The 23,970-nt window shown below is 38.1% G+C and overlaps 1 protein-coding gene across 1 annotated transcript; it reads right to left on the bottom strand.

The window, feature by feature from the left end:
• Positions 1 to 4,184: 4,184 nt before the first annotated feature.
• On the bottom strand, positions 4,185 to 19,401 carry LOC105389673 (proton-coupled amino acid transporter-like protein CG1139). Its single transcript, XM_038121895.2, has 9 exons — positions 19,237 to 19,401; positions 12,222 to 12,303; positions 10,122 to 10,247; positions 9,284 to 9,434; positions 8,397 to 8,606; positions 7,354 to 7,623; positions 5,504 to 5,682; positions 5,144 to 5,313; positions 4,185 to 4,484 (listed from the first exon to the last, which is right to left on the bottom strand). Exons 2-9 carry the CDS (start codon positions 12,293 to 12,295, stop codon positions 4,240 to 4,242), a joined length of 1,425 nt encoding a protein of 474 aa, XP_037977823.1. The 5' UTR covers positions 12,296 to 12,303; positions 19,237 to 19,401; the 3' UTR covers positions 4,185 to 4,239.
• Positions 19,402 to 23,970: the final 4,569 nt, after the last annotated feature.

Here is a 23,970-nt window from a genome sequence, read left to right as displayed (position 1 = left end):
AATCAGTATTATGAATTTTTCGTGCACCTTAGTTCCTAACGCATTATTTTTTGTATTTTATTCGAAATTTCTGACTTATTTAAAACTACTTAATTAGGCGATTACAGGTAAATTATAATAATTTAAGTTATAAAGTTACTCCTCTATATAATTTCAATTTACCTTCACCTTTTCCAAACAATATTCAGTATTATAAAACGTACCTCAACATATTTATTATTGGTATATATGTCGCAGGCATCTGGTTTAATCTCCTGTTTGATTGAACCGCTAGCCCGTTCATTGGATGACGCTATTCAGTTGTATGACTAGGCCGAACGTTGATTGTACAAGCGTCACAAAACGTCCAACTAGTTAGCGGACTTAAAATCAGTCAGGTGGTGAATAAAACAAATATGGCGTCTAACAGCGAACAGCTGACACAAAAAGCACTTGTATTGTTATTTTTTGCAAATAAATTAGCTTTAAAGTGCGTTATTTTTGTTAAAATAGTGTGACAACATGGATTTACCTATTATTACACCGCCGGCGGATATTTTCAAAGAAAAAATGTGCTGAAACTGGATAATTATGAACAACAATATCAAGGTACGTTTATTGTTATTGTTTAGTTAATTTGTGAGATGAGAGCTTTGTAACATAGTCTTTTTGTTGACTCTTGTCTGGTCATGTTCATCCTAACCAGACATTACAAAGTTGTTATACTATATCCCATTTAACGACTTCGCTGAATAGCGTTCAGTCAAGACGTTGGACGTTACAGTCAACCACTTGACGAGTTGTTCTTTAGTCATTCAACTGAGTAGCGTCATCCAATGAACGGGCTAGCGGTTCAATCAAACAGGAGATTAAACCAGATGCCTGCGACATATACAAATTATAAAGGTGTAAAAGAAATAACTTCTGACGTGTTTGCGGCTGGGAAAACAATACACCCACTACAAAAATTATTGCAGGTAAAAGTTATGGAACACAGTCATATTGTGCCTGTTTTTCAGCAATCCTACATTTAAAATCCTATTATAGTGTTTGGATGTGCACCAGAAATTGATAGACGGTACTTCATCATCATCATCATCTCAGCCATAGAACGTCCACTCGACGTCGACGGTACTTACTTACTTACCAATTCTAGCAACATAGAGGTTCTACAAATATGATGGCCTTTCAAAAATATTTTTTCTTTTTTTATTTCTGTAAATTATATTTAAAAACCCGAAAAGGTGTTCAAAATGTTCAGTTAAGCTACCCTCTTTTTTTGTTTACAATTACAACATAGGTAGATACTCGTTTTTATCACCATGCCAGTAGGTAGGCACAATAGATTTGGCTACTAGTGAGAGATTACACACTAAACTTTAACATACTTACTTAATTATTTATCAACAATAACTGTGGCATTGTTTCAGTATTGTATTAACGGTTCGGTCCAAACAACTTGATATTTCCTAAAGTTTCTGCAACACAAACAGTTACACTCGTGCATTGTCAAACTACCCCAGTAATAATATTCTAGTCTATGAAACTACCAACTGTCAATCTTTGAAACAATGAATAGGCGATTTGTTAGTTTGACAAGGTAGGTACAAATGTGCATTCGCTGAAGCGAACTTCAGAAACTATTAAGTTTTTGTAAACCAACTGTATCTATTAGTTCTAGGCACCAGTCATTGGTGTGGTATATGTACCTATGCTATATGCAACTACTGCCATCCGTTGGCATTTATTGTCTTCAACTGACATTGACGCATTGTGTGTTATTTATTGCGAGTTTACGACTCTATTTGTATATGTAATTTATTAGTACAATAAAAATGGTGAGATTGTATTTTCATTTTTTATTTGCATCTTTAAATTATACAATAGATTTGATAGAAATGAACTTCATTAATCCAGGAAATATATGTCGTCGTCGCCGGATAAGGTTAAGGAAAGAAAAACAGTCAAAGTATGTTTTTATTAACAATATTACACCGTTCACAATAATAACAATTCTTTCCTTCGAATAAAATTTCATTTATCTACCTACCTAGGAATGTTTTCTTATCACAGATTTGAAATTTTAATTATGTATTTACTATGCTTTTCACCATTTCTAATGGCCATGGAATGAGTCGTGTCTTCGTATAAAAGTCGTGCCTGCTGATAATTTGCTATGGTTTTTATAGTACAAATAAAGACCGATTAAATATGAAGGTAGTTGGGTACAAAATTGGGTACATGTGTGTGTAACAAAACCAGTGTTCTAAATACAATATCATTTACAGTTAATATAAACCCTACTTGGGCTTTTTCGGGTAAGTAATAAAAAGATATATTAAAGCAAAATAGTAGGACATTTATTGTATTATCCTTTTACTTATGTATTACGGATCACTCATTTAAGAAGAATAAATTGGGGTAACACATTCATAACTATTATAGAACCTAGTTTTACCTACCAAAAAGGTTTAGAATACATAATTACATTAGTCAAATTAGTTCCAATTTCTCCATAGTGGGTTAGAGCATAACCAGGGATTATTGCTTGACTTTTGTCAAGAATTTAATATGGAGATACGTAGACGTATAATTGATCAACCTTTCCTTTGGTTTCGTTGTTACGATCTAACCGAATATGGAGAAATTGGAGCTCATTTTATAGCATTTTGGGCCGGTTTTTTAATGCGTAATCAACTTTAACATATAGATAGAAGTAATAATTAACCATTAGTCAAGTGATTTTTCAAACATGATAGCTACATATAAATTTTGGTACGGATAAAAAAACCTGCCTGATATAAAATAAACTTATTTCTTTGCACCCTATCTAAGTAAAATTACAAATACTTAACATTTAATTTACAAACCAATACTTAATCTAAATTTAATTGCAATATTGATTAATATGTTAGGATCATTTAAACTTAGGTATCTAATATTTATTCATTTGTAGCACCTGTTTTCTCTGCAATCGTAACCTAATAATGCTTATAGTCGGTTTCTATCTATCTGTCTATGGATTTGGTTACTGATAATTATTTTTGATACATTCTTCACAAATAATTTGCCACTTTGGTAGGTACTAAAGCATTATCCATAGATAGAAACCGGCCAATAGTGTCTAGTATATAGTGTCAGATTAATTTCTGGTTTTACCAGTTTTTATCAATCATAATTTATAGATTTATATGTATCACAATAAATGACGCCTCTTACACATACAATATAACATCCATCCAACTATTTACATTGTATAATATTCATCTTTGAAACTTTTTTCCTAAATACTTATGTGATTTTGTAGTAAAAATACAAGCTTCATCTGTTAATTTAAACAGTATCTCTCAATTAAACTTATGTCATTTAGGGCGGATTCGGCCAACGTCGAGTAAATTTTACTCTCGAGTAAAGTACCAGTTACTCGCGAGTAAGCAGGATTTTGCATTCTACCAAACCTGAAACCAAGATAACTAGCTTATCCCAAGAATAAAATGTTATACCGCCAAAATTGACCGTGTAACGAGCTTATCCGAGAGTAATTTTGTAATGGCGGCAGCACATCAGCTGATTAGAAAACCGTCATAATGACATATAAACACATCTGTCAAAACATAAACAAAAGTACGTTAAAAGGCAAAGTCTCAGAATAACAACAGCGAATAAAATATTAAAACATAAACTTTTATAATATTTCATACTTTTATAATCCATTCAAACTAAGTTGGCATGTCATTTCTATTGCATGCTTTGAAACGCAGCTATTTTTATTTTAGTTGCATTACAGTTTCGTTCCTCGTTCATTCAATTTAATCATGGTATAACTTGGTAGAATGCAAATGTACTTATCCTAGATATTTACTCGCGTATAATTTTAATCCCGGTATAGTTATTCTCGTGTAACGTGATGGTTGGACGAATTCACCCTTATTAATACAACATTCTTACAATACCTAAGTATAATATCAATCAATAAATCTTAGTAATTAATTTAAGGCACATAACAACACTAGTGATTGATAGTACATCCCCGAGATCGACAGTCAGAGATAGCCTACTTACTACCTTGTAAACAAAATAAATAAGTCAATAATTCTGATCTAGCTGCACGGGTTCGTTGACGACTAAGATAAACGTCACTATATCGCGATTCGCTATAAATACGGCGCTGCTAGTAAACGCGTAATAAACGTCTTTATCGATCGATCGATAACGAACCCGTGCAGCGGCAACTAATAACCAGATTATCCTTCAAAACGTTCACTGTTGGAATGCTTTAATGATCGACGTGATGCTCTCGAAGGTTCCTGTGACGAATATGAAGATGCCTAGCGTGATGATGACCAGGTCTTTGACCACCATGTAGAAGGTCACGCGGCCAGGCTTCTGGGCCGCCATCACCATCTCTATGATGGGAGGGAAGATGAGGGCCAGAGCTGTGCTGCTGACTGCGCCCACCAGCGAGATGAACAGGCCTAGTTGCGGTATCGACTCCGCTAGGATAACTGGAATAAATGGAATTGCATTTATTGGTAGGTACAGTGAGAAAGTGTTCACAAATCGTAATGTTTATCTAATCATTATAATCAATAGGTATCTATGTGATCGGTATATCTCAGAGCTCATCTAGATAAACAAGCGTGCTCGAAATGCAAACTGTAACCGACAGTTGGTATTGTAGTAATAACAAAACATCTAAACACTATCTAATCATGCGCAAGAGAATATCCATACGTATTATAGGTAATATTGGCATGGTTAACGTGGTGAATAATTTATATAATTTCACTTTTCTTGTATGGACGATAAGTTTATGTAAGTATCTACTACCACACAGTAACAATCAGCAACTTCAGTAGGTAGTTATTGGGTATATGGAATGGAGCGCTGATGTAGGACGTCAGTGCATGCTTAATTAGACATACACTCACGAGCAATGAAAAAGTTCCACCTGCCATGACGTTCCATATGTCACTGGAACTTTTTCAATGCTCGTGTGTGTAGTGTAGTTAATCTACTTCCATACATTGACGGTCGAATGGTGTAGTGGTGGATCCTGTCTGCCATGCCCAAGGTTCCGGGTTCGATTCCCGGCTGGGTAGGATGGCCGGGTGTTAGATTATGTCCCCACAGTGTTACTCGAGTGAACCTTAGAACAACTTACAAGTGAGCAGCACCAGCAGCACCCTGTAGAACAGCTCCATGGCCACGGGGTTGCTCCCGCCGAACCGCTTCATCAGCGAGGGCCACGTGATGTCCACCGGCACGTAGAACTGCAGCGGGTAGGTCAGCAACATCGCCAGGGCTATCGCCACTTGCACCAGCTTGCTTACTCTGGGGGGAGAGAAGTAAGTTTAAGGTGTGGGGTAGAAATATGGCACAAAAATGTCTGAATCTATATGAAGTCCCTAGGTATGTGGTGTCAGGGATACACGAGGTTAGTTCTTAAAGCAGGGATACCAACCTATATAAATTATTGACGTCGTATATTCTCTGTGCAAGGACTTTCGAGCAAGACACTTACATTTGTCCAGGCTCCAGGTTGAGCGTGAGGCTGCCGGCCACGTCGTCGCCCCACTGCAGGTACCCCAGGAAGCCCACGGTGATGAAGATGCAGCCCACGATCACCATGCCCACGTTGAGCACCCCGAACGGCTTTTGGAACACCTCAGGGTTCCTCATCTCGTTCTTTAGCGGGAGCACCTGTTATGAAGGGGGGAATTTTGGTCAATGTTACCAAGTCTATTCTGTAGCTTTGAAGTTGGATTTAATGTGCCTGCTTGTTGAAGGATAATGTCTAAGCACCTGTTTTTTTCGACCTAGGTAACAAATTTTATTGAGACAGGTACAACTGACTGGTACCATTGGACAAAGAGCATTCATCGGATACATTTATTAGGTATATTGAGGAATATTAGGTAGGGGAGACCGGGGACAAAAGTAACAGTTTGCATTTTCTGTCTGATTTCTCGGTATTAATAACATTTACGATAAAATAAATATAGTCACATAAAACTTTCGTATATAGTCTACAAATATCCATTATTACTTTACTTAATTCAACTCGAATTTTATCAATTGTAAAGCCTCAAAAAAAAAGGGAAATTGTTACTTTCGACCCCATGGTCAGGACGAAAGTAACAAGTCATGGGTCGAAAGTAACAACCCATAAATTCTGCCCAATGTTATAAATAAGATTCAAAAGAAAGAACAAAAAAATCAATGAAATTATTTGGTTAAGAAAACTTCTTAAAAAACTATCAAAACTAAAAAAATCTTAGGACTTATTGACAAAACTAAAAAAAACTTTTTAATATAAACTGCAAATGAGATCCATCATTTAAACTGACTAACTGATAAGAAGTTGTTTTATTTGTGCCATAATATACAATATTATGACACAAATATCTAATCAAAACAACAAAAATTAAAAATTTACAATGTGACATGGCAAACTTACGAAAGTAACACGTTACTTTTGTCCTGCCGCGAGCTGTTACTTTTGTACCCATCCCTATTTTTTAAATATCAGGCGACATAACTTTAAAACAGCACGTGTTATTCGAAAACAATTTATGACATGCTACAGGCCATCTTATAATGAATCAATGAAAAAATAGTCATATGGTTCTTGGCATCTTAATTCTATGTAAACACTAAATGAATAAACACCAAAAAACTTACTTTTGGTGGGTAAAATCACGAAATGCTCACTAAAACAACCTTGCACCGCGGCACAGGCGCGGAAAATGATATCAAGCACGGAGGGCATCGCATGCTGACAACCAGCGGTCGCTTGGGACGTTAAGGCTATTGGGGAAGTCCACAGAGTCTTTGTTACTTTCTACCCGCTGTTACTTTTGTCCCCGGTCTCCCCTACTTATGTAAATAATAGGTATCAGATGTGATCAAAATTAAACGATAGATACCTAAAAAAAAAATATTTCAATACTTTGGTTCTTATAGTGGCAATGGTGCTACTAGGTACTTTGTATCTTGCGAAACGTTTCATAGTATAGCTAGCTTTAGTGTTAATAGAATTGACACCTAAATTGATTGAATGCTTCCGTTAGCGCAAAAAATTGTCCGACCGTTTTATTATCGAGATTATCTATCCTTTTATAAAACGACTGGGTGTGTAAGACGTTATAAAAACGCACACTCACCACAAGTAGCGACTCATCAGCCGAATTTGGAATCATATTACTTCTACACCTGTGGTTTCCATTGTCACACAACCACAACCTGTCTATACAATACATACCATAAGCAGAGCATCGAAACGGTCAAACCTTCCCTAGCCATAACTAAAATGAAGAACATTTAAATAATAACATGCAAACCATAACCCATAAAAACCTTTAACCAACTAACCAAACCAATCCCTTCGAACGCGTAAATAGCCGTTCCAAAATAAAGCGGCAGCTGTCTCCAGTCAGCAATGTACGCCCTGGTGTGGACGGGAGGCAGGTTCTGAGCCGCCTCGTAGATCACCACGCTGACTCCGAGGAACATGAGGATGTTGGCCACAGTGGAGAACGGCGTCAGGTACTTGAGGTTCCGCACCATGCACACCAGAAGGATGGGCACCACCACAAAGATCATGTGCACTGACAGCTCCAGATTGAAGTACTGGTCGCAGATCTGGAAGTTGAAGGTGAACAGGTCATCTCTGATAGGATATGCCGAGGAGTGCTGAGTTGTGGTTGTGACACTCCTTCGGACAGAATTGTGTGCAGCAGCAGATAGATTCGGGCTAATGATGATGATATAGCACGGTGCCTATTGAGTAAGTATAGAAGATTCCAGTTGCTTTTGTAGATACAGGAACCTGCATTTTCCACCCAGTTAAAGTACTTATAACTCACGTATTGTATGTAGGTACATACCCTACAATTGTTCCTAGTCTTTCGTAAGTGTCCAATATTTGTCTAGGTACCTACCTAGTGATAATATTATTGCTTTAATTACTATCCATCAGTGAAGCAGACTTTGAATAGGGCATACAATAGATACCTACAATAGCGTTTTTGAAATAATATCTACCGTCACCGCCTTCGTTATTGAAGAAACGTGACATGGCTATGCATTGCTTATAATTTAAGTGCGATAGGACACTTGGGTTAGTACCTAGGTACTTTGTTATGTTTTTCTTTCTATCCATTGAAATTTAAAGTTACGTGGGGCTGAGATACAATAACTTGCTTCACAGGTGTCGAGGTAACTAGATGATTCTTAAAAAATACATCGTAGCATTGGCATGTACCTACATAATATATTACTGGCATCGCGTCGTAGGCTCGTTAATGATGATGATTGCTATTGACATAATGGCATTAGTGAGATTTAACGATGAGCCTGACAATCACCAAGCCGACGGCAACCATACATAGTACAGTATCTTCACTTTGACTTACCATCTTGACATTGTTAGCTATAAACACGATATAGATGCAGCAGAAGCCGAGCTGCGTGGCGCAGAGGAACAGGTTCACTAGTATCTTCATGGGCAGCGCGAGGGGGCGGAGGCGGGGGGAGGCGGTCGCGAACACCAGCCCCACGGTGTCCGCGAAGTTGGGGGGCTTCTCCCGCTTCGTCTGACGGTACATCTCGTCGGAACAGTTTAACTGGAAACGTTGGTTAGGTTAGGTTCTATTTAGGCAACGCTAGTGTGAACCTAGGCGCGGAGACGTGATCGCCAAGACTAGGTTTACAAACAAACTAGGTACTTAATTAGCTCTGTCTGATATTATAATGATGGTTTATTACAACGAGACAGATTTGTTGGTTAGACGCTGCAGCGGTACGAAACGTCTTTTTGCGTAACTAGTGTGTAGTATTGAAGTGAGTGAACGTGGTTTCAACTCATTCCACCCACATATCCGTTTTCAACGAATAGAGCAAGCTACGTTGTGCAACTATGCATGTATAGTGTACCACTAAATCTTTTTCAGAATTTTTCAGTCAACGTGAAAATGATACCCACATTTTCCGATTCCATATTATTTAATACACTACAGGCTGCCTTTGATCTACACTCACGATACGTGCAATAAAGTTCCACCTGCCATTGACGTTCCATAACCGTTCCATGTAACGGGGACATTTTCCTTGCTCGTGAGTGTCCTTGGGGTAGATAAGTTCACAAGTGGAGACCACAAACAGGCAAACGGAGCGTGGGACGCCCTCCTGATCGCTGGACCGACGGCCTTGGCCGAGGACCGAGTGTTGTGGCGCTTCTTGGGATAGGCCTATGTCCAGCAGTTGATGAATGGCTGATGATGATGTGAGTGTAATAACTTACTAATAAGTGTTGTGAGTGCACGCTGATGATGCCCAGGAAGACCGTCATGATGGATCCGAACACCAGGCCCCCGTTCTTGAAGGCATCTCCCATGGCCAGCAGACCAGTGCCGATGTTGCCCCGGAATATGTGCAGTATCGTCTCCGCGTACCTGGTGATTACAAATTGTACCATTTCTCTTATGTTTCCTACTGGAACGTTGAGGTTGCCTGTGAGGTATTATGAGAGATCAGAGCCGCGAGCACAGGATTCGAAACCTCCGTTTACGTTGCGTATCGTCAAATATCACTGTCAGAATGTAAGGCAAATTTGTTAGTTCCAAAAGTGGAATTAGTTTTTTCCATAATTATGTTTATGTAGATTCGAACATAGTATCGACTCCTGTGCTCGCGACTCAGTATGATAAGGCTTCCTGTTGTGTTATTATTGTTTACAGTGTTTTAGATATTTCCTCATAAAGCATAGGTACTTAGTAGATTCTTTAAGATTCTTGCGAGGTGTTGCATGGTTAGGTACAACAACATGTTTACAACCAATTTTACTAGTTTTCTAATTTATAGTTTCCTACCCCGGCGTGCCGGTCAAGCACTAGAGCTAGTCTATAGTTTGACAATGTAGTAAAAAGATTGACCAGCAGCAGCAGTCAGATAAGCCCAAAGGAACATAAGTTTTCTCTAAATAAGCCTCAGTTGCTAACTGCCGCTTGCGCCGCACATAGAACAATGCGCACTCGATTCATACTCAATGGCGCTGCACGTTACGTTTAAGAAACGTGGGATAATGAAGTAGGATTTCGTGCACCCCAATAACGATCTGCAGGTGTAGTAGGTCTACTCACGAGGTAGGATGTTTGACTTGGTGCGTGTCGTCCTCTTCCTTCCTCTTCTCACTTTCCGTCTTGCTCTCCAGCTGCAGCCCCAGTATGTAGTCACTGGACTGGTACACTCCATATTGCGATACGTTACTGCAAACAAGAATTAATAATAAGTAGGAATTTATGTAAGTAACTATAACTATCTATTTGTGAATAAAATCTGTTTTTCAGTTTTGGTTAAACGGGTTTCCCGTGGGAATTCCGGTATCAATAAATGGAGTCGAGTAGTTTCTAACTTCACATGGGAATGTATATAATTTTATATCTCCACCTTCTTATAATTAAACTATTTTCATAAGGCTTCTATCACTTATCTATTTGCGCCTATTACAGCTATATAAACATTTTTATTACGCTCACGAAAATAGAGCGTGATCCGATCCTAATCCGCTTATTAACTAACTACTTATACAGGGTGTTGCAAAAAGGGTAAGTATACTAAGCCGAAACCTACGTGTACCCTTTTTGCAACACCCTATTTTTGTCTTTGTCTGACTGCAGTCGGGTTATGAATGTGTTACATTATTACGGGTAACATCCGAACTCTTATATTGAAACTCTACTTTTCTAGGAGTTAAGTACTTCGTCTGATAATGTGTGGTCGATTTAAATTTATAATATCGACCTACCTACATTTAGCTATAGGCGCCACGAAGAAGCTAATTGCCTCATTGCATTCATCTATAGACTGTTACCTAATTAATATCAACAGACTTTGTCACGAAAGGATCGGTCTTTCACGATTATGAAACATAAAATTACATAACAAAATATTGTCCGAAGGTAGGTATTGGCCGAAGATTTAAATACCTCAGATAGATTAAAATAATAGATTGTTGAACAGACATGAACTGACGTCATGAACTCATGATGACTGTCTAGGGGTACAATGCTTTTCGGTTCCGTCTACGTAAGAGACCATTTTTGCATAAGAATAAACCTTTTTTAAGTATTAAGCATAATACTCATAAAAAAACACATATAGCGTTGAGCGTGAAGAAGCATATTTTTATGATTATAGCTAAGTTATTACTTTTTATTGTTATTATTTACTAGGTATAGTCAAGCACTCTACTCATCAAACCGTTTTGTTCGATCTCCCATTGATACCTAAAAATAAGTTTATTCAAGACATTAAAACCTACAATTTATCATAAATTCTAGAGATCAGAGATAATATTATCTACGTATGCAAGTAATCTCTTAAAAAATAAAACTTGCTCTTGGTATTATAATCTTTTAGATAAAAAACTAGAATATTACACCTACTTAGATAAATACGTACTCAATTGAGTAAATTTATCCAAGCATGAACTAAACTATAGCCTATAGTTTAGTTCATGCTTAGATAAATTCTATAGGTATTAAGTATTGCTTTTCAATACTAAAAAGTTCATCACACCAATAATTATACCAGTGTAGATTATACCTAGAAATGTTGTGGTCCTGCTCACGTGTCTTGTGAATCATCTTGTACATGTGCACCTAATAGTTATTTACATTCAACTTTATTATGTACCTACTTATACTTACTTCTCTGACGAGAAGATGAAAAAAAAATTTTTTTTGAAGGTTCCTTAAATCAGGCGATTAAATTGCTTTATTGCGAAAGTTTTTGTATCTTTTCCTCATCAGAAGAGGTCAAGCTTATTTGCATGCTTATTTAAATGCGAAATGATCTGCCACAATTTTATGGTCAACGATCCTACTCAGCGGGCTATCTTGGCACGTCATGACGTCACGCAGGTTGTATTTTATACTGCTTATGGTGAGGCCGCATTGGTGAACTGTGAAGCGTTGTAGTAGTCGCGTCGGCTGAAACTGACGCAGGCGCAGCTATCATAAAAATGTATGACATATATTAAGTATATGTTTTTGACGACGCAACGCACCAATGGGGCCTCACCCTTACTCCAAAGATTAAAGGCATTTCCAAACCTCAGAGACGCTCCTTTTGTGCTCATCAGTGACTGTTTCTTTTATACAAAACTGTAAAAGTGATGCTCCTTATTTACATTTAAGCATAATATACCGAATGTAAGTTTTAACACAAACAAGTTTTACCTTCCATCATGGTTCATGGAAGTGGCACTGCCTGTTATATAGGATATCGGGGTCGTTTTTTCTTCTTTTTTCATTGTAGCTTCTGAAAACAAACATAGGAATAGTGTTAATATTAGATGTTATTTAAACTTAAAAGTATTATTTCAGTAAAATATTATGAATAGGTAGGGACAATGATTTCAGAGTAGGGTAGGGTGAACCAGGGGCAATAGTAATTCTTAGCGCCTTCAGAAAGCGTGGCATAATATAATTTTAGAGAGAGAGAAAATAGGTAGGTAAATAAGTTAATTTTAAACATAAACTAAAACACTACAGGAGATAACATCAAAACCAGCTAGATTTGATCCCTTATCATCGCCTTACTATACTGAATGACTAGAGTTTAAATGTGCCGTTATTTTTAACCGCGCCGCATAGTTGGAACCATTGGCAGGCGACCAGTAAAGGATGGGTGACCAGGGCACTATATTCTGGTCAGATAAGAATTTCCAAATCGATCGTAATGCTATTTTGAAACCCGGTTATGGTCAGCTGCTATAAATATTTTTTTTCATGTAACATAAATACAATATATGTACTGAGATACTTATACACATAGGTATACACAATACATTAGATAATTATATCCATACACATGACATACTGTACTTAAGTAGGTACATATTTCATTAAACAAATCAACTTATACGATAGAAAGTACCCTATAAAACAGGCTGATGCTGTGTGCATGGTACCACCCATGGTGAGCCTAATCTCGGGTTCCGCTCATCTGGCATAATCTTTATTGACCAAAACTCATTTCGCATAACTCGTATGGTCTAAACTTTTTTGGCCGAACCATCACTTTGCCAAGACTTATGTGGCATAAGGCTCGTTTCGTCTAAAACTCTTTAGGCACAATCTTTAAACACCTAAGTTTCGTTTGCTCAAATTTATGTTCGTCTATACCTATGTATAATCTTGTTTCTCCTAATGTTATCTTAATAAATAATATATTAAGTATGTAGTAAATGTACAAATTGTGGTATTTTTCTCCTACATCCCGAAAATCACGATATTGTATGATCAAAAAATCGAAAGTTAACGACCAATATAATTATTACAAACCCCATGAGATCGAAACCTAAAAATAGGTGCGACGACGAGCAAAGCGAGGAGGAGCGTGTTAGGTGCACATGTTCATCAAAACCAAAGCGGAGCGCAGCGAAGCGGAGCGGAGCGTTTTCCAAACAGCGGAAACAATACAAGGCACCAGTTTGCGCTATGTAAGCCAAACGAATATTATTACTTTTTATAAACCTATGCCATAGCATTATTAGGCTATTCAAGATTTGGCCATACCATTATTAGGCTAAACAATGTTATGCGAAATAACTTTTTACTAAACGAGATTTATGCCATACGATTTTCGGCGTAACGAGACTTTGATCAAACGTTACTATGCAATACGAGATTAGGCAAAAAAATCTTATGCCAAAAAAGGTAGAACCAACAACCCCTAATCTCACTACTACAGGATGCAATCTTGTAAGTCTGAAGTTCACGTTTTCAGTTCAACGTAGCCGATTTGAGCAATTTTCAGTAACTATAGGACGTAATAAGTAAGTACCTAATTATTAGCGTCGACGCGTCGACGCAACCGATACTATTATACAAAATTAATACAAATGCGAATTCAGATGTAAAATGGAAATAAAGCAGTTTGTGTACTCCGTTCATTAACATAAGCATAAAACAAACATAATTTTATTTTGCAATAAAAATTAGCTAAAATGGTGACGCCCTGACTCCTAAACTAGGAGTACCTGTACCTATGTCAGTAGTCAGTGCCTTCCCAGAAATTGTACAAAAGTTTTGACGCTCTAGATTCTCTAGAATAATTAATTTATAATTATGGTAACTAATTAATGTTAAGTTTAGTTTACTTACAGTTAACTAACTAGGTTTTCCCAGGTTTGCACGTTTGCATCTAGGTCCTTAACTTAGCGGATATTGTTAATGAAATACCTATGTATTGTAAATACTGATATAAGCTTACAAATGATGATCAGGTTGGGTGTGAGGAATACGGCGGTGCAAGATGGTGCGGGGCGGGGCGGCGACACAAATAGCCGGGTTGGAGATGGCCGCAATAAGGGCGCTAGTGAATGTACGCATTCGCTAATCCTTTGTATCTGATCTGACTAATGTTAGAAAGCTTGTTGGAATAAGTGCCAATTTCTCCATAGTCGGTTATCTAACCGACAGGGATTGATTTATAAATTAAAGGTCATCCCCATATAAAATTCATGACAGATGTGTCAAAAGTCAACCACTACTCCCTGGTTATGCCTGTTATACCGACTATGGAGAAATTGGCACTAAGACAGCAAAAACGGTCCACGAATCTAGTGAAGTATTAATCTCTAGTGACATTGAGTTTTCCCGAGATTTATCCTATAAAGACACAGGTTGTTAAGTAGTTACCTAATGCTTACTTCAGTTATAATAAGTAGCGGCAATGGGTCCTGGGTTCGATCCCGGTTTTATAAGATATTTTATGCTCTGATCTTGGTTGTGGTTTGTCGATTGCCCGGAGTAGCGGCAATGGGTCCTGGATTCGATCCCGGTTTAATATAAGTAAGTACCTACTTAGATAATTTTGTCTTCGGATCTTGGTTGTGATGCGCCGGTTGTGCCCAATGAATGTCTTTTGGCTGAACATAGGACTGTAGAAAAGTGGTATAGCTTCTGCCTGTGTGTTTAGTTTGTTTGCTTGTATAACTTAGCTTAGCTATGAATTCTCTTGAGCCACCCGGATTTGGTTGGATATGGTACTACAAACTTAACTTAATGTCACGCTCGAACTCAACCTTCCTCTGTCTATCATACTCGTATCATGGATTAAGGGTCACTTTTACCAATCGCTAAACGTATTTAAAATTGTATTTAAATCAAATTTTAAATACATTTTGTACTAACTGACAGACGTTTGACAGGCTACTAAATAAGTACGTTTAGCGTTTGGTGAAATTCCACCTTAATCTATAAATTCGATTGTACCTAAACATTATTATCATCTTAGGACTGGCGTAAGGAAACCTTACGTTCAGTCCCTACAAAAATACGCAAGCAATAAAAGCAGAATAATACGCAGTATGAGTATGCCTTTCTAAGCAAAGCTTTGATGCCTTATAAACAACATGTTACTTAGCTTGTCTGAATAACCAAACCATACCGCGATGTACAACGAGCTAACTGAGAGACATCTATCAATGAACGGAGGGAATCATAAATGAGCCCTCTACAGGCAACGGGAGGAATCAGAGGTTCTATCGACATTTCCCGGAGGGTGAAAATGCTCCGATAACGTTATGATGTCACCTTGCTTGAATTTGCCAAAATGTTTTATGGCATCAATTTATTACTTTTGTAATGTCCGACTGTTCTGTGTATATGCTTCGATCATTGTATATGGCTTATTTTCTTCTTCATAGATATATAGGAATCCATGCTTGATAAGAAAACCATTCTGGCGGTATAAAAAATGAGAAACTTTAGAAACGTCAATCTGTTTGAAAACCTAGAAATGGAAATAAACATAAAATTGAGTGCTATCGGTAGGTATACATAAGTCAGTATAGTTTATTCGATCTTAGAGAAAGCTGTACTACAGCCTGTCTTTAGATCTGTAGGCATATTCTATTGCGTCTAGATGCTAACCACAGATACTTTATGCTCACGCCGATTACTAAAGACACGCCCGAGTCCGTGTTGTTCTCAAAATCAAAAATTTCAAATCCAAAAATCAAAAATTGTTTATTGTCTTAACAAAAAGATTTCTTATGAACTAATAATTTGAAGCCTCCTTTTAGGCGTTGGTTGTTCTATGCTAAAGACCTAAGAAAGTTATTATCACGATACATACTTTACTTTGCATCCCCTAATTTAACGGTACTTACAGTGCTCCAAAATTGATAATGCGCATAGAAATCTTTGACAGATCGGTTGTTTTCGATTATGTGACATAAATGATATTGACTCCTATGTATTTCTTTCGAACAAGGTGCATAATGCAAGTGATTTTTAAGGCTCTTACGATTTAATGATTCGGGTGTGAAGATCTGCATGTGCATTATTAATTTTGGACAAGTGTACATACTTATTGTTATCTTTATTACCTTATTAATTCTCTCTCTCTCTCTCTCTCAGCCTTCTGTAGTCCACTGTTGGACATAGGCCTCTCCTAACGATCGCCACCCCAAACGGTCACCCGCCATCTGCATCCAGCGGCTTCCCGCTACCTTCCGCAGATCATCAGACCAACGGGTTGGGGGGCGACCGACACGCCGTTTGCCGACACGGGGTCTCCACTCCAGAACCTTTCTACTCCAGCGGTCGTCGGCTCTGCGGGCTACGTGGCCAGCCCATTGCCACTTCAGCGTGCTAATCCTTTTGGCTATGTCGGTAACTTTAGTTCTCCTGCGGATTTCTTCATTACGAATCCTTATTAATTAAAATGTCCAAATATTGGTGATATTCCCATTGTCGTTAGCACCCGCAGGTTGGTCGTGAGATGATTGTATCTTTCTTTTATGTGTCCATTAGGGTTAGGTATAATTCTGGATACCAAGGTATAATAAATCTGTATCTACAAAATTTATTTTTAACATGGAAGCTACGTTATTATATGGACGACCGAATGGCGTAGTGGTTAGTGACCCTGACTACTGAGCCGATTGTCCCGGGTTCGATTCCCGGCTGGGGCAGATATTTGTTTAAACACAGATATTTGTTCTCGGGTCTTGGAATGCCGTAAAATGGCAATAGGCCCGCCCCCTATTACATTGGGACTAACATAACACTCTGTCGAAAAGTGGGTGCAGCAATGCACCTCTGCCTACCCCGCAAGGGAGTACATTAGTACAAGGCGTGAGTGCGTGTGTGTGTGTGTTATTATATGTGGTTTGATTAGTTGATTAGGTACACTAGTACAGTACTTGCGTGCCTTAAATCCCTATTTCCCCGCAAACCCTGCTTGCATAATAATATAAGCAAAAAATAAACTCACGGCGAAAAGGTATGATCAATGAGCATAACTTCAGACTGATTTAGTATAAATTAGTACTTGAGTACTGTTTATAACAATATAGATGGCTATAATTTTCCTTCTGAAAGCGGTTAAACAATTTTTATATCTTGGTTTTATGTATTCATCGTTAAGTTGAGATCCGGGTTCTCTGACTTGATATAAAAAAATATTTTTTTCATCATATCATTTTTACTTATATGCTCGATTTACCCATTTACGCCGAGTTATCCCAAAATTACGGTCGTCGTTGAAATTTGCAATATCGCACTGCCCAAAACTATAATGTTATTTTGACTATGTTTCTTTTGTTGGTAAGTTATTATCTTATTCTATAGGTGAGGGGTATGTTGATTAGATAAGTACCTACACATACGATACGATGCATGAATAGGATCGCTAAAGCCTTATTTCAATATATTCAAACAATGAATTAAGTGCAGGTTTAGTAACGTTATATATTAGGAGGAAAATATTATAAGACTCTGAAGTCTTGGGTTTACCGAGGCAAAAAAGTTGTTGTCCTGTTTAGAACTGCCTAACTTGGCAGAACAATTACCACACTAAATATTATTACAGATATACAGCCATAATCATACATTTAACGGTAGGTCCTATATTTACTAAGTACCGAGGCTATACCCTGACCGCAGATCAGGGGCCCAATTCTGGTAATATTCATGAATTTTCACGAAAACTACCTCGATCCATGCCAGTGGATCTCGACTAGCCTCTGTTGACGGAGTCACGTGACTGTACCATTGGCCACCCTGTTTAAGATAGTCGGTAAAAGACCGTCCCACTCTTTTTCCCTGATCGTGATTTCCCGAAGAGATTTATGTGTCTATGGACAAGTCCTTACTGATGTTACTTCATCATCATCATCATCATCATCATCATTAGCCTATAGCAGTTCACTGCTGGACGTAGGCCTCTCCCAAAGCACGCTACTGGATGCGATCTTTAGCTTTCCGCATCCAATCATAACCAGCCACCTTTCGCAAGTCGTCACCCCATCAAGCCGGAGGGCGTCCCACCTGATGTTACTTAATGTAAAAAAAAATAAGCTAAAGATGGCCCGAAATTTAAGATACGAAAGAGTCCTCGCTACATGGAGTCGTTAAATTTTAAATTGCTCTTTGTAGTCATGCATAAAATATTTCCTGTTTGTAATTGACTTTGCAATTCAATTTTTTGTCACCGCATTGGAACACTTTCGTTGCTCCTGCCTTAAAAGTTTACATACTTCCTGCTTTGACCGAGAAAGTTTCGATAAACTTACCTTTGTTTTACCTAAATACTAACACGGATACCAAATATATTATTGGATGGTAGTGGTAGTAATGTAAGTAAGTGGTATTAGTACCAACTTACTAACTGCCGGTGAACGATAAACAATTACTTATAAGTAGTCAAGTTTTTTTAACTATCTAGAGCCTACATACTTACCTACGTAAACCGTGCTTAATAGAATGTACTCGGTAGGTACTTTATCAAAGCTGGATAGCCTTCATCTCTGTGAGTTTAAACACTCTTTGCAACCTTGTCATCAAGCGTAAAGGTTTTTTACCTTGTTCCACAAATTACCTATTCATTATTATAGTATCTGGTTATGTATTAGAATTTGATGCTGTCACGCCTGGACTGAGATATCACGGTCGATCCAGTAACATCTCAACAATATATCATTCCCGATCTGATAAATCCATTTCAGCTTCACAATCCACAGATAGCAACACACGAGAAACTTATAAGATCTCTCCGTATCGGCCGTGGTTAAATCTTATCGCAAAAATAGTTAGCATTCGCTATTGTTGAGATAGGTAAGTTACCATTAATTATTAAAAACATTTTAAAAAATAAATCGCCAAGCTTTATGCAGAAAGTATGAATAAAATTTGCAAATGGTAGGCAGGTTACTTATACGTAAGGTGGGTGGACGGGTACCTTATTTTGTCAATGTTGCAAAACTTGTTATGTCTGGGAGTCTGCGCCTGCGCCGATGTCTGTGCCGAGAGAAACGTAACGCGCGTGCGCTGCGGTCGCGACCCGATTTGTGACTAGCACAGATTATACTTTATGTGAGACAGCGGCCGAGTCTGCTAGACATCAGCGGCTCACTGGTGCGCCAGTGGGTCTAGACTCGAGGGCAGACGCCCTGGCGGCGGCAGCGGCGGCGTCGGCGCTGCTCAGATACCAGACTCATGGACCTGGTGGTCTGTTAAGTAAAGCTGGCACGTTCACAATACTAGCTTCTGTAAAAAATATTCCATACAAATCATACAATCATAATTTCAGCGTACTTACTTATGTTTTTACCATACGTTCACTTAAGTATCACGACACTTCAGAAGAGCAACGTGTGATCCAACCCAGCTTTAGCGTGGAGGCCGAGCGTCGTGCAGAGCTTAGGGTTTTTACTCAAGTCACCTACCGTTGTCGTCGTACCTGTCATACTGGGACTACTTTCTTTATGGGATCAATTTTATTCCCAAATCGCTGTTAGGTACTTATACTTTCAATCATTATTTTATTGTATAATAATGTAAAGACTATTTGTACTATTTGTTGTTATACTTACTCGCTCAGTATGACTGGTACAATTTCACATTTTATAAATCTGGGTCCACATTTGTATAAACCAGAATGCCCTATCCAACGTCTTCTCTCCGTCCATCCAAAGGTTGTGGAAGAGATCGCTCTTAACGATAAGGCAATTTGTACATTTTGTTAAATTAAGTTTGATTTGTAATGTGTTTTTCTTTTCGGTGTGCAAATAATATTATTATTATTGGATTGTACTTGTCCACGTTTTTATGCGTAGCTCCTTCCATCTTTATGACTAATTTGTTAAGCTGTAAAAATTCACCACCACGCTTTACTTGCGTGTACGTGGTCTCCACTCGGGAACTCGTTTACCCCACCAACCATCGGTCCACTTCAGCTTCAAAATTTTAAATGTCGGTTACTAGATTTCTCTTACTACTATAATTTGCTTTATTTCTGATTGATGGTCCTTCGCAGACACTCGATCCCGAGCATAGCTCCTTCCATAGCCTGTCGAGCTAGGTACTTTAAATCATAGTTACACGGTAGTGGCTGGATGAGGAATTAAGACAGAGGACTGAGTGTTATGATGCTCCAGGGGAGAGGCCTATGTCCAACAGTGGACGATCCTACGGGCTGATGATGAAAATATATTGAGAGAGGTTGAGTATGGACACTACGGACGTGCATTGTTGCACCCACCAGGACACCACCACACATACAGCAGTATTAAGTTAGTCCCCAATTTAATAGCAACGGAACTGTTTTCCAACTATTTGACTCATAAAGTCCGGCCGGAATCAAATTCAAAACCTTCCGTACGTGTCACAATAGCTACAGTAATGACACGTCATCCGGTTGTAGGTACGTCACTACACATTCAGTAGGTACTTATCTACTATGTTATCATTACCTGCGCCTGCCCAGTTTAATTGACATAGTTAAAATAACTAAACTACCTATGGTAGGTAAATACTTAACTTATTCCAGTTAGCAGGCTCAGCGTTTCAAAGTGATTGTAAACATTGCGTTGCGAAAAGATACATCAGTTTGCTATGCAGCAATGTACTACGAATTTACTATGGCTTTAAAATCGCTTTATCGGCCATAGCCGAGAGTACGGCGTACGTCGTGAGTGCTTGTTGATGCTCTATGCATAGGTACCTACTTACCTAGAATCTAGATAAAAGATCACATTGGACTACAAATGCTATAGGTAGGTACTAGGTATAATAAAGCAAGTGGCTATTATAGGTACAGATTCATACCTACATAGTCTGTAGGTAGGTCTATAAGTACTTTTAATTTGTTATCTTAACGTTTTCCTTCACCGTTACAGTTGGTTACGCTTGACCGCTTGAGCCTACAACTGCATCTCATAAAATTTAATTCAAAATAAGTAGGTAAGTAACTCAATAGGTATGTGGATTTTGTATTGAATATTCAAGACACTCGTAATTAAACTTTACAAGTATAACCCTGGTCGTTAAGCCTAGTCAAAGGCCTTCGGGCCGCTTGAAAACATCTGACAGTCGGGTTGCCCACTTGCCCGACAACTCTCTCAGCACAAGCTTGTTTGTGTTGGAGTCCACCAACCCGCACTAGGCCTAAAACCCTTCCTTCATTGGAAGGAGACTCGTGCCCCAGCAGTGGGGACGTGGTGGGTCGTGATTGAGGTATTACCTAAAGATAAGTACATAGGCAGTAGCTAGTATTGTAATTATTATAATATTATCAACCTCAAAAATCAGTCATCAGAGATTTATAAAACCACCTTAGCGACCTTAGGGTTGCGCAGACAGGTACACTTTGTCTACCAAATCATTGACACAATGCATAGTTACAAGTACCTAACGCAGCATTAAGCGCAGCAGCTTTTTCTGTTAGCGGTGCATTCGGAGTCCCACGTCGATTATTTTTGGCAACAGCGCACCACCCACGCCGCACTTAAATAAACCGTCTCAATGGGATGATTCTTTTATACCGCCAATGAGGAAAACGGGCCAGGTTACCCACCTACTTACCAGGTACACAGGAAACTGACCACATGGCAGGTAATTTTGCAATTAATTCGTTTATCTTGCAGACATCCTCCCGTTAATAGGAGGTACGAATGGTGGATTCGCTTCGATCTAAACCGTGATAACTATGCTAAGTACATCATTCGAAAGACAAGCGTTTCTTTGCGGTGCAGGTAGGTACTTACTAATGTTTTAACAATCATTTTAAATCTTAAGTGCGTCTCCAAAGTATTTTAGCAACCCTAATTGCAGAGTTTGCAATGTTTGAACAATAGGTTTACTTTTCCGAGTAGCGCCACCTACAGACAGATAAAATAAACTTGTTTCTGATAACTCTCAGCCGGCATCTGTATAATATTTTATATGATTAGAAATCTGATTGGCCGTATGTACGGTGGCTTGCGCCTAAAAGTATACAGGCGGAGTTTTTAAAATAGCGATCCCTGATGATGAAAGGACCAGCTACATCTGTTATAAATCCGGGGACGTGTTGTGTGTGATGTGTATAGCAGTGGTGTTTATGTGGATGTGCTTGGGCAGCATGTGAGCTTGAGATCGCTATTTTAAAAATTCCGCCTGTATACTTTTAGGCGCAGGCCACCGTACCAAGACAGGAAGAGTGTAGGTTTATAGTTCGTCTACAACCATATCTTACAGGAGCAGCTATACCCGACTTTACCCGAAGTCGTATTCATCAGCCCACTATAACCTATAACTACTGTGACAAACACTAAGAAGGGTTTGTCATAGTAGTGAAACGGTTGGCTAGACAGATTAGCGCTGGGAGTCAACGCCTTTCAGATTATTTTACCACATTGCAACACCCTGTAGGTATAAGCAACAAGTGATATATCACTAGAGTAGGCTCCATTTCTGCATCCCAGCTTCAGTTTTAAAAAGTCGCCCTCTCGTCTCGGTGGGCCTAAATATGCTGATAAACGGGGGCTACCCACAAGGGCTACCTTTGTATTTGAATCGCATATTATGTTGACCTTAATTCTGATAAACAGGAACAGTGTATCATTTACCTAAATAAGTAGCTGTCAAATTTTTCCTGCTATAGAACAGCCACTATTAGTTTTTCCCAAAGGTCAGTAGATCATAAAGAACCCATCTCACGTAGACTTACCTATATTTTCCTTCCGGCAAACCTTAATGAGATCCTTACAAGTCTGTTGTCTTAGTTAATGAGAAGGGATATCTTATTATTCGTGCTAATAAAGAAACAATTTGAAAATGGTGGCTGTGGTTTATAGCGGTTCCTGCACAGACACGTATCACGCTACATGTTTCGTGAATGCGTGTTCGAAAGTTTCGTGTATGTCAAATATATAAAAATATAACGCATTTATGGACGTTCATACAACTCACACAATACGCAGTGTCATGCAAGACAGTGCAAAGTGTGGGAATCGCCTAAGATATGAGCGAGATAGCATGCCCGCCATTTAAAGATTGTATCTTTATCTGTAGCATAGACTATTAAAAAAATGGCTGCAGTATGGATATTTATCATCAATATTTACTAAAATCGCTATTTTGCGCATCGCTAAAGTTGTGTAACTTGCAACAACATAGTACTTAATTATTATAATAATTACATTTATTACAAGTTTATTAATAAAAAACACTAGCCTGCAAAAATAAATATCACATTTCAAAATTGCACAAGGTATCTTTATAAATACACTGTTTTTTACTTGTTTTGTATAAAATTTATGTGTTAGTCAAACGGTGATATTATTAATAGGAAAACGATAGGTTACCTGATCATCTGCAGTATTCTATTCTGAAGAACTTTGTTGATGTAATTATATATTAAATGCAAACTTAACAATTGACAAAATAAATAAAACCTAAAATTAAAAACTTGAATCACAGATATAGAAAATTGGTATATAAGGAAAAAAACACACATAGTATACTTAGATAGGTAAAAAAACTATAGTTGTTGGACTACTTATTTTTACAGGCCAGTGTAGTTCATCAGTTCATCACATGTATTATATCTGATAAAATAAGTGCCATAATAAGTTTCAAACCGATAAATAGTTAATGGGTAAAAATATAATCATCATAGATAACTATACTAACACAAACAAATTTAACGCAA

The sequence above is a fragment of the Plutella xylostella genome, chromosome Z (genome assembly GCF_932276165.1).
Source record: "Plutella xylostella chromosome Z, ilPluXylo3.1, whole genome shotgun sequence".
In the NCBI taxonomy this organism is placed as follows: Eukaryota; Metazoa; Arthropoda; class Insecta; order Lepidoptera; family Plutellidae; genus Plutella; species Plutella xylostella.
This window is presented reverse-complemented; position numbering and strand designations above follow the sequence as displayed.